The sequence below is a fragment of the Henckelia pumila genome, chromosome 3, assembly GCF_033568475.1.
Source record: "Henckelia pumila isolate YLH828 chromosome 3, ASM3356847v2, whole genome shotgun sequence".
NCBI classification, from domain to species: Eukaryota; Viridiplantae; Streptophyta; class Magnoliopsida; order Lamiales; family Gesneriaceae; genus Henckelia; species Henckelia pumila.
The window spans coordinates 141,235,271-141,247,601 of NC_133122.1; the positions used below are offsets into that span (position 1 = coordinate 141,235,271).

Here is a 12,331-nt window from a genome sequence, read left to right on the forward strand (position 1 = left end):
TGAAACAAAAGGGTTCCTCAATCATCCAATTCTCAGCTCATTACAATCATAAAACCCCAAAAAGAACAGAAGCTAATTTTTCTTATAATAAAACTGTAAATCAGCGAAGATATGCCGGGATCTTAATGCGAATAAAGAGCATACTCATAACATAAGAAATCACAACGAAAGCAACCCCAGCTGACGCGTAAGACACCTTCACACTCTTCGCCCTGTTCTTATCCAGCGCCAGATCCAGCAGCACGATTCCGATGCCTCCCAGAACGAACATGAACCCCGACGAGAGACCCTCGATGATGTATTGGCCATTCACCCGACCCGGAAGGAAGACCACAGGTCGAACCGCCCCAGTGAAGCGATCCTGGGTGGATCCGATGCCCGGTGGCTCGACAATGACGTCGTAGACGATGCCGGATACGACCATGAAGTATGTGAGGAGGACTAAGGAGAATACCGTCATGGAGGAAGGGAGAGTGAAGGACGGCAGCTTCAGGCGGAGGCGCGGCGGCCGGAGGACAGAGAATGGCAGGACCCGGATGAGATGGAAGATCGGGTCAATGGATTCGGAAGATGGGTCGGGTTGGGTCACAGCGGCGGAGCTTGAAGTGGACATTTTGCCGGTGAGTTGAAGGAAGGAGTGAAGCTGAAGAGGTGAATTACTGAATTTAGGTTACCAATTGACTTAAATCTTTTTATGTTATATTTATTAAATTTCTTTGTTTTTGTTTATGAGGAAAACATTTATTTAAATTTTATTATCAAAAAATATAAAAAGAACATAAACATTTTACAAATCTTAATTTAATTTAGATTAGCATAAATATTCAGTATATCTTTTCTTTTTTGAAGATTAAAAAAAAAAAATCAGTATATCTAACATAACTGTTTGGCTAAATTTTGTCTGGAAGACAAATAATTAGATGAAAAATATTTTTTTTTTATTTTGTTAGTCTTAAAAGACTTTTATCTCCTAATCAAACATTTTCGGTGGATTAAAATGTATCTGTAAATTCAATATTATTTTTGTACATCGGGCGAACTGCGAAGTACTTTTTGAAAAAATAAGAGAGAACAAAGATTGCAAACTGCTTTGTGAATCTGTGAGTTATTTCATACACTTTTGGACCGATTATCGTGCATCAAGGCTCAAGCCATCACCATATTATGGCATCATCGATTCAATTTCTTCCGACTCCTTGGAACATACCGAAAGAGCAAAATTTTGATTGGATGCAATGTAAATGTTTAGTAATTCGATTCTTACCGATACTTTTTTGAACGACTGATGTACATGACTTATTCAGTATGGTTTACCTAGCTAAATTTTGGTGTGTACTGGACTCATAGATTTATCCGGTACACATCAAAATATAGCGATTGTGAGTTCTCAAGTAAATTTTTTTAAAAAAAAAGTAAAAATTTTATGCAATATATTAATTGATGAGTTTTCATCTTTTGGACAATCACTGTGGGTAACTACGTGAGAACGAAATGACATAACACATTGTACAACCAATAAATAATTAAAACGTCCACTGATGCTCACGCCGTAGTTATCTAGGAAATCAAAACTCGTTAATTGATATCATATCAACTAAATAAAATAAAGTAATTTATTAGGACAAAAGAGAAATGCAATATCTTTTAAATAAGATATATAAATTTAATTTTAAAAAATTCCATTTATACTGACTAATTTTTAATCAGTTTGCTTGATTTTACAAAAATATTCTCAAACTTATCTCCAACAATATCTAATTATTTCTCGCATACTATTTGATCAACTCATCTAAATTCTTGAATTTTTATAATATTTGTTTTAATTAAAAATTTTATAATAATTAATCTTTGAACTAAATCGGAATTTTATAAAATAAAGAATTATTATACTTAAATAATATATATATATATATATAATTATTATATAATACACTTATTGCGTGTGCTGGATACAATAGTATATATAAAAGATGATGTACCCATTAATAAGAAGGAAAAAAAAACTATATTTCATAATTGAAGAACAATCAATTTGTCATGTGAAACCTGTAAAAAGTAGATAATAATTTAAAAACAAATAATGTGTTATATGAAACCTGCAAATATATTTCAACACGTGAAAAATTCAAATTCTCGTCAAAAAAATCATCTCGAACATTGGATAACGTCCTTTCAAGAAAGAAAGAAAAATTTCTTGCCAAAAACAATTTTACTATTATCCACGAACTATTATAAGGTGAAATCAATTAAAAAAAATAAAGCTGATATTTTCAAGGCTTTTTTTTTCTTTTTTCATACAAATTGTAAGAATTGCTTTCAAATTGTAAGAACTCTTTTTAAAAATTGTATTATATTTACAAAAAAATTTATCCAAATTTGCATTGTAACATGTTTAAGTTTCAATAAAAAAATATGGTAACCTTCAACATACTATTCTTGATCTTTCAATATATCATACTTTATTTCAATAACAAGGATAGTTATGAGGTAAAAATATTTTGATGAAAAAATTAGACTTGAAAGACGTTTCGTCTGATATATCACTCGATCTTTGACGACTGTTTTATACTCTGATTGATTATTTCCTACTAATTCATGAAGTATTTATTTTTTTTTTTGAAGAGATGAAGTATTTATTTTCTTACACGCGAACCAACCATATTCGTTTGTCTTACATGCTCAATTATGAGATCACATGTGATATTATTATAAACACAAACACAAACACAAACACAAACATCTATAATTTGTTTTTCAATACGTAAGTTTTTGCTAAAGCTTATACCGAACCAAAATACCAATATTTCGAAATATTGTACCAAATTTTTTTCGATATATTGATATTTTTTGGTATATCGATTTTTTTTCGATATCTATATGAATTTTTTTTCATCCGAAATTTCGATATCGACATAAATTTTTTTCATACCAATATTTTAGATACGATAAACCGAAAATCCACCCCTAATTTTTGCCTTGTCTACATTTGAAGAAATGATGTCAATGTTGGACATCGGGGAAGGGCGTTTTCGAAAACACCCTAACAAACTTTTTGTCAAAAATAACTTTTTTTAAAAAAGGAAAAATAAATCCTCAGTCCAATCCAATTTGTTAAGTGTCAATTATTTTTTTCTAAAAAATAAAATAAAATAAAAGGTGGCCGTCAATGTTAAACCAAAATCACAAAAAAGTAACAAATATCAGACATTTTTCACTACTAATGAACGAAAACAGTCGATCTCCGGACCTAAAATCCAGCAGTGGTTCGTTTCACAAACCATCTAGAGATCTACCAAGAAACGATCTCTGCTGAAATTAAACCGAAACCCATGAAAAAATTGTCGAACAAACTTAGAAAATAGCAGTACTTTGACATGAAAAACATTAGGCCACGCTGCTACCCAGAGACCAGAAACTTGACATCGTAACGTTAGTTGAAATCTGCACTATCTTTATGAACACTTGAGTTAGCATATAATATACCACAGCAATTTCTAAAAGGATCCCTCCCTTGTCATTAACCTGTAAAACCATAGAGATATAATACATATATTAATGCACTGAAACAGTTTTTAAGGCGATCTTTTAAGACCAAATATATCTCAGATTTACCATATCGCCGGGATTTCTTCTTGAAGTATTCACCAAAAGGTCTTTCAGGAACAGGAATCAGTTTTCCAACAATAGCAAGAGGCCAGCTGGTAATCATCAAGTAAAATTCAACATTAAGCTTCCATGAATATCGTCAAGGAACTAATGGGATCTTATTTCTGTTGCACTAAAGATATTAATCCTAGCATTTTAAATAAGTCGTGATGAACATGAAACTCGAAAGTGAGGGCAATGATATATAAACCTGACAAAACCTATGGCAATAGAAACAAGCCACAGTTGCCAACTTAGACGAATTGTTGATGCAAATTTCCCCAGGAAAAAGATTATGACGACCTGGATAGCAAGAAAGTACATACATACACATATATATATAAGTATAAAAAACAAGAGTGAAGATTATAGTTCACTAAGGAAATAAGGCAGTTATCTATTACATTTGGGAAGAAAAAGCATACCTGAAGCACCACTTCGATACCGATTATTCCCATGAAGAGATGGTTCTTAGTGACTCCTTTCCAAACATTGATCTGATCTGGCTTTCGAGAATTAACTTCATTGAATATCTACAATTATAAGAGATTGAGAGAATTTTAGTTCGAAATGAAACAGTGTTTCAAGGATAATTGAATTGTCATTAAAAGTCACCAGAGACACTGGTCGATACAAATATTCATCATGCATATAGAGAGATGCTTACAGTTTTGAGTTTGGTTGTTGATTTGATTCATATTTCATCATTTATTGATTTTACCTAAATAAACATAATTCTCGTCTAACCTAGATTCAGTTAGAATTTGAATACTGAACTTCATGATAACTTCCATGTTCTATTGAATTTTCTATACAATTTCACAATTTCTTTCATGCTTCCTAGTTTCAGATTTGACTCGAGTTACTAGAACCAGTGCAAGATATTATTTGACAAGATGCCCATGGCTTAACAATTTGCAACCTGCTCTCCGTGCTTGTGCCACAAAGCTACTGTCAAATCAATACTCCTTTCACTCTTGTGAAATAGGAATAAGGAGATATAAAAAACTGTTAGAATTATCTAACAATATAGTTCACACAATCACAATCAAATAGGTTTTCCTAGCCAATTTCACATAATATCAGACACCATTAAATGAAGAGCAACAGATTTCCGAAACAAACGGAATATTTTCGCGAATGTTTCATGTCCTGTATTGGTAGATAGCCGTATTCCACGTGTCCATACATTTTCAACAATCAAGTACCATAAGCGGCAAGAAATCTTTTCACAAGACTTATCAACATACCTGACAGAGGACGAATGCGTTGAATATTAGTGTATTCTTTACTTTGAAAGCACGATCTTTGGTCTCATGCTCCAGATTCAGTATCTTGTTTCCTCGGAAATTGAGGACTAAGAGCACAGTGACTTGATAAAGAGCCTAAAATAATTCGACGTGAAAATTAGGACAAAAAAACACATGTGAATAGAATTACGACAAAAAATCAATGTAATTGTGAATGGATATAACTATTGAATATACCGCCTCAAAATAGTATCAGAGCCAAGAAAGGAATCAGAAATTCAACGTGTGAGGGAATGTGAAAAATAAATCTATTTATTGTCCCCATCAACTTGAACGTGTGCACCTAGATTATTACATTTCAGCCACATATTTACCGATCTCTAGTTTAACGTGTGAGGGAGTGTGAAAAATAAATCTATTTATTGTCCTCTCCCATGAATTCGAGCTTTTGGGAGAAGCAGTTTTAACAATACCAAAAGCCATTCATCTCCCCATCCAATTGGCATGGTCATGACAAAAGGAAATTATACCTGAATTAACAAATTCCTCCACATGATATTGGTTATCAGAGGTTCCCTAAAAAAAAAGAGTATTTCTCAATTAGTAGGTATTCGAAAAATAATCCAGAAGCAGTAAAATTTGGCAATGGATCGAGATAAAAAAAACATGGAAATCTCACACTGTAAAACCTTTATATAACAAAATCAAAACAGTACTCAAAGATTTTGGATTAACCAATTTTAGCAAGCAGATGCTCTTTTTTTTCTTTTTCTTTTTTTCTTGAAAAAACCAATTATAAACAGACTGATAAATCATAAAAGAACACAATTTACTTTTATCAACTGGCACGAGCCCTTCCCAGAGAAAGCTTTTAACTGATTATTATAAAGGATAGATAGAACATTTCAACTTCCAGATGCAGGGCAAACTATTTCTTAAGGTCATTGACAGATTTGGAAGTGAGGGAAAAACCATCTTGTCTAAAAATAAATGGACTATGGATAAAGGGCAAAAGGAGTAGGATCCTATACGATGACAATGCTGAAGTAGTAAATATAAACATCATAATTATTTATATTAGCATTAAGATCCATTTATATAATCTCAATTCCTGCATTTGTAAGGATGCATAATGGTCGGTGGACAAAGACGACAAGCCCTGTCATCATTCAAAAAACTAAACGAATTTTTACTAACACAAACATGAGCATCAGAACTCTGGCTAATACACATGTCTAACCTTCTACCAACTGGAGCTCTATGCATCAAATGATCTGTAGGAGCCTCTGTAGCTAGTGCAAGAGCTCCAAGAGTGTCCATAATAAGATTTACCCAAAGAAGCTGGAGAAAAAATATTAGAAAGCATAATATGTTTACCTGAAAACTGTTACAAACTTCGTACACTGATGAAAGCAAAAACAATACAGAGGACACCAATGCAAACAAATAGATGGAGAGGGAAGGAGAGAGATTCAAACCTGCACTGCATTGAGAGGGACATTACCAGACGAAACTGCTGAGACAACATTGATAATCAGAGCTGCAACATTAACTGTCAGTTGGAATTGTATGAACTTCTGAATATTGGCGTAAACAGATCTACCCCATCGTACAACCTGCCATCCATATAGAAATTAGATGCAGCTTTGCACGACTGATATTAATTTCAATTCTAATGGTGATAAGCTATAACAGCAAAAGTTGTAGCCAAGAAAGTTGGTTATGCTAACTCTTCGTACTCCCAAAATCAATGAATAGCATGCTTAAATCATTAAAAACTTTAATGGACTCCTGATTTCCCAAATGTTAGCTCAACTAATGCGAAACATATAAGTTTTTCATCACGTCCCTAAAATTTTATGAACCCGTAAACCAGCGCCAAGTGATAAGGATGGAGACAATTGCACCATCATAAATACACACATCCAGGCAGCAATTAATGTATAGTACATTTACACTGAGCGAAGGTTAACCGCAACAATTTCAGATTCAAAAACATAAAACAACATTACTACAAGATTGCTAAAAGTGAGAAGAGCATTCTGCAAGAACCAAACTCTTAAGCATTTGCACAACTGTCAGCATCAACATAAGAGAGACAAAAGCTAACCTTTACAACAGAAGCAAAATTATCGTCCAATATAATGATATCTGAACTTTCTTTCGCAACTTCTGTGCCTTGAATACCCATAGCAAGGCCAATATCAGCCTGCATCATTAAACAAGTATAAACCAGTTCAAGTAAATAAGAAAAAACAAAACCCAAACACCAACAGAATTATTTACAGCATAGCAACCTCGCATTTAAATAAAATCACCATCTACTGACAGGACACTGAAATTTATGAGCCTAGTACATTTGGATGTGTATCCAAAAAGTGTCTACCAAAATTCATTATCATTGGTGAGCCAAATAATATAAAGTGATCTTTTTTATAATTTTAGTAGCATGTCAGATTAGCAACCAATGTAATTTGGAAAAATCATGTTCCTTCTTGGCTTCAAAAAGTTGTATTTTATGACATTCGGGAGTAATGAATTCCTCTTCTTACTTTAAAAAAAAAAACACACACACACAGAGAGTTCAGCAAATACACATTAAAGAGTAGCTTTAACAAGCTAACATTTTCTCTCTCTAAAACATAAGAAAACGTGCAGATTCAACTAGGAAGTGAAAAACAGACCTCGTGCAGTGCAGGAGCATCATTAGTGCCATCTCCCGTGACAGCAACAACATGTCCCTTTTTTCTCAATGCTTGCACGAGCAACAGTTTGTCATTTGGTGATGACCTTCCCATCACCTTTACAAAGTGAAAACAAGAAGTTACTAGTACCACCTCCTCAACGATCAGAATTTTAGAACCATCATGTGAAGCACAGAAAATTTCAGCTCATACCGAAATTCTGTCGGCCACATCGACTCTTTGTGTCTCAGTCATGTTACGGAATACCTTTCCTTCAATAATATTAGGTTCAACAACATCTGCCTTTGACCCCAAGATCCCACATTCTAAAGCTATAGCTCGAGCAGTTTGAAGATTGTCTCCAGTGACCATGCGCACCTATAAAATTGTGTATTGTGTCAGGTATCAAGCTTCAGGTAGAACTTAGAAGTAAGAAAAAAAAGGCCAACCATTCTTAAAAAGGCCAACCATTCTTCAAACAAATTTAGACAACCATAAACATCAATTAAGAACAAGAATTTTGAAGTAATAGAAAAGTAGTGACTTCGGATTCTGCCACACAATACACTGTTTCTCTAAAATATTAGGGGATGAATAATGTAGATTTTGCACATTTAAGATGAACAGTAAAAACTTTAATATTTTCATATTTTAATACACAGGAAAAGAGGGAGAGGAGTTGGAGGCAAAGGAACCATTTGTTTTTCATGGTACTATCGTGAAATAAGGGGGAGAGCAGTCCAGCGAGCTCAACCTCCTCCCTCCAAAATTGTGCCCTTGGATAGAGGAATAAAGCTTTAAATGGGAGCACCAAAACAAATTACTTCAAAGAATTCTTTGTTTCGTGTTTTCATGACATTTAATTCACGACACAATAATCTAAAAGTTTTGAAGTAAAGATCAGCTTATTTAGCATAACTCAAGGAGGATATGAGGTGGTTGTGCGTTGAAAGGAAACCATCATGGGCTCCGATCACAGTAGTAAAATGATCTGAAGTACAGGTGAGCTTATTTAGATTAGCACAACGAAGATTGTAGACTAGACGGCAGCCTGCTGAGCATAAACCATCATAGGTTCTGTGGCCCACTGCTGATGGAAATTGCGGCAGCCGTTCATGTCACAGATGAGATACCACAGAATCACATATAAATTAAATAACAAACGAATGGTGATACATGTACTGATCCACAACAAAGATAAACACAAAACAAGAAAAAGCTAATGACTTGTGCGGGAATGTGTGTAGACATTAATACGTACCTTAACACCAGCATTAGTGCATAACAGAACCGAATCTTTTACACCTGGACGACAAGGATCCTGCAACCAACATGTGTTACTATTAACAAATATACATTAAAAATATATGCATAAATCAAATCGATTCATGTAAAAAGGGAGAAAATTTCAGGATGAAAAGCGTTAAAATCTAAGAGGGCGTTGGATGTTGAAATTATTGATGGTAAGGCCAAAAAGGAAATCACAAAAAAAAGCCGCAAAAAAACAAAAACTAGCATGCCCAAAAGAAAGACAGAAAAATATCAAAACAACAATTAAAAAATAAACTAGCAACAAACCAAATAATACGTTTTATAATTAAGATTGATGCACTGAAAGCATTATATATTTTAAAATAATTTTGATGTGATTCAATAATGAAAAATATCTACCATACTGATCAAAACCTCTCACCTATGTAAAGAGAGAACATCATACCAAAATTAAGAAATACTGATAAGAGTTTTTTGCCAACTAGCAGTCTAGCATTGCCTTGTATTTGTCAGTCTTCATGCAAAACTACATAAGATCATGTGTTCTGTGCATTATCTATTCGTTATCATTCTATTATTAAAACTTCAACATTATGTCACAGCGGGAATATATACTTCCCCGCCTAGTGTGTTGACCAAAAATCTATCAGCGCGAAAAAAGGCCCAAGATTTCAAGAAGTAGTTGGAACCACAATTCTTTCTGACCATTGATTGTGGGTGTGCAGTGCAAGCCTTGTTCTACCTCTTCTTGGAAAAAGAAAGTTTTCATGTGAATGTTAACCACAAAAAAGGGTTCCTGGTCTAAAATCAGAATAAATTGTTAAATTAGAAGACATCTTCGATATAATTCATTATTTAGCTATTAATTTTTTTAATTACATTATCCCAGATGTCAATACAAGGAGAATTGTTGTCTTCCATTTTAAGATAAATTAATTAGGGTTTGACATTATTCATAAATAATATAAGGTATTCACAGCTGATCCACGTAATCACGAGTTGTATTGCATTCTCTCTTCATTATCTAGGTATTACTTAAAATTCAACAAAATTAACATCAGGTAACAAAAATAAATGATAAAAGCCACCATTCCAGAAACAACTTAGGTAGCCAATGTCAAATGATGTTGGTGGCTCGGAGCAAAATATCTTGACCCAAATTGCTATTATTTCCATTCACATGTCAAGCCAACAGTGTTTATCAAGGATTTTTAACAAAATATTTGAAGACTAATTAAGAGTCATTCGAGAAGTACCAAAAACCACCGCTCAAAACATGTCAGCTTCCATAACAGGAATTACACATTTTATTGAGGTTAAAACAGTGAATCTTAATTTTCTTGATGCACAAAACAAACATGCTTATACATGTAGAAATTTCAAGTGACAAACATTCATCTCTGCGGAAAAAAATAGATATGCATACCAAAAACAAAGTGATACGCACCTTAATACCAACAATGGCAAGTAAAATTAGGTCTTCTTCGGGTAGCGGCCAATTATCCAGTTCCTCAGCGCTAGCCGGAACCTTTTCCAGTGGATATGAACGATAGGCTATAGCAACACAACGCAAACTTCCCGCGGCCATCTCTTCAATTGCTTTCTTAAAAAGTGACAACTATAGAAAACAAACGCAGTCGTTTAATAGCTGGTACAAACGCAGTCGTTTGCTTGAAAGGTAAAGATTGGTGTTCATCATTAGGTAATATGTGAAGGTCCAGATTAACCACCATAACATCGATCACTTTTTAACTCGACACCGCAATTTTGTTCATGCCCAGCTCAAGCAACAAAGTTATTTTAAGTACATTTTGAGGAAAAGGAACTGGTTAAGAATAAGCTGAACCAAGAAATTAGTAAACTGGTAAACCTTATCTTCATCCATCTCTGTCACCCGGTCATTTGCATCAACATAACTTCTACAAGAATCCAGCACTATTTCTGCAGCCCCTTTCCAATGCACACGAACTTCAGAATCCGACTGCCAAAACAGCAACAATTACTACTACATAAGAGAAGACAAATAACAAGCATAACTGCATAACACAGAAAAAGTCTCAATGCTGTTCAAGTTAAAGTGGATGCAGGTATGGTAAAATATGCACCATCTGAAAAATATTCTAAACCTTACCACTTTTAGCGCAACACCACCTCGCTTTTTCTCTGAGTTGAACGGAAAAGCATGAATTATCACCGAATCTGATCGTACAGCACTAAAGTCCATTCCGAGCTACATGACAACACAATAAACGGGAATGAAATAAAAAAAAAAAAAGAATAACAGACTATTCATCGGTGAAGGGGACTATTACATTCACTCCCCATTGTAGAATGGCCTTTTCTGTTGGTGATCCAGAAACTTCAAAAGCTCCACCACCCTGTCAAAGGCCAGCAACAGCAAGTGTGTAAGCACATAAAAGTGATCAAACAAAATTGATGTCACAGCTAGTACTGTCATAATAGCCCTCTGAAGTCTGAACAGATGATAATCGAAACTGTCCAAAAAATTTAATACGTTAATAGCTTCCCTATACAGGCTCAAGTGTTATGTTATATTATACTACTTAAAAAGATTGTGGGTTCATGTTTTATTATTCACCCCAAAATCATTGTATCATCGCCAAACTCATGTACTTAAAGCTGCTTGCACAAAATAGAGCACATCTTTGACAACAACACGAAACAGTGATGGAACTCATGTGATGTGTTACAAGAATCTACGTTAATCTCTCAATTAAAACATAAGTTTAAAACAAGCAAGCAATCATTTACAAATTTCATCATCCTGCTACCTACCTCAGGCACAAATACACTTCCTGTTGTGTTCTGTGCGATGCCTTCAATAAGATATGAAATGACAGGAGGAGGAAGCAGTGACTTATTGTCAGGAGGATCAATTTTCTGTCCACAAGCGTGCACCTCAACCACAGTCATCTGTACAGAACCCAAATAGTTGATTTTCATGAATAAAGAAAATGACAAAAATCTTTTCAATTATCCCACAACCAGAGGAACCTTACCCACCCACATCCCAGGTTCGCCCTCCACAATAGAAGCGTAAGAAAAAGGCCTTATCATAACTCACCTGATTCAGAGTTAGGGTACCAGTTTTATCACTGCAAATAGTAGTTGCAGAACCCATTGTTTCACAAGCTGACAGCCTTCTAACCTGCAGTTCAGATGTTTAATATAATCCAGGGATAACAATTGGATAATGGATAAGAAAAAGGGAACATGGTTAGCATCGCATTAATCGACGGTACACATACTAACCAGTGCCTTATCAGCCATCATTTTTCTCATTGAATAGGCAAGCCTACAATGCAAATATATATATATATATATATATATATTAAATATGGTTATCCAGAGAAATAGCCCTCAATGCCTTCCATTGAAATGGAAAACTAAAACAGTGATACATCAAATATCAAATGATGTGGATTGAAATAATGCATCATGGAAACATGAAAAAATAAT

At 34.2% G+C, this 12,331-nt stretch overlaps 2 protein-coding genes across 2 annotated transcripts in view; both read right to left on the minus strand.

Annotated features, from left to right (window-relative positions):
- LOC140892627 (uncharacterized) lies at positions 1-656 on the minus strand. Its single transcript, XM_073301571.1, has one exon. It carries the CDS (start codon positions 611-613, stop codon positions 101-103), a length of 513 nt encoding a protein of 170 aa, XP_073157672.1. The 5' UTR covers positions 614-656; the 3' UTR covers positions 1-100.
- A 2,489-nt stretch (positions 657-3,145) lies between these two features.
- LOC140893393 (calcium-transporting ATPase 10, plasma membrane-type-like) overlaps positions 3,146-12,331 on the minus strand; it is a 28,227-nt gene continuing 19,041 nt past the window's right edge. The window contains exons 20-38 of the mRNA XM_073302457.1: positions 12,125-12,167; positions 11,937-12,020; positions 11,648-11,785; positions 11,164-11,229; positions 10,983-11,081; positions 10,722-10,832; positions 10,299-10,469; positions 8,841-8,900; positions 7,793-7,957; positions 7,580-7,696; positions 7,006-7,104; positions 6,374-6,511; positions 6,136-6,236; positions 5,426-5,471; positions 4,896-5,030; positions 4,071-4,178; positions 3,857-3,948; positions 3,613-3,698; positions 3,146-3,522 (exon numbers count right to left, since the gene is read on the minus strand). Of these exons, the coding sequence (XP_073158558.1) occupies positions 3,518-3,522; positions 3,613-3,698; positions 3,857-3,948; positions 4,071-4,178; positions 4,896-5,030; positions 5,426-5,471; positions 6,136-6,236; positions 6,374-6,511; positions 7,006-7,104; positions 7,580-7,696; positions 7,793-7,957; positions 8,841-8,900; positions 10,299-10,469; positions 10,722-10,832; positions 10,983-11,081; positions 11,164-11,229; positions 11,648-11,785; positions 11,937-12,020; positions 12,125-12,167 (1,864 nt within the window). The 3' untranslated portion in view covers positions 3,146-3,517. The remainder of the gene's footprint in view (positions 3,523-3,612; positions 3,699-3,856; positions 3,949-4,070; positions 4,179-4,895; positions 5,031-5,425; positions 5,472-6,135; positions 6,237-6,373; positions 6,512-7,005; positions 7,105-7,579; positions 7,697-7,792; positions 7,958-8,840; positions 8,901-10,298; positions 10,470-10,721; positions 10,833-10,982; positions 11,082-11,163; positions 11,230-11,647; positions 11,786-11,936; positions 12,021-12,124; positions 12,168-12,331) is intronic.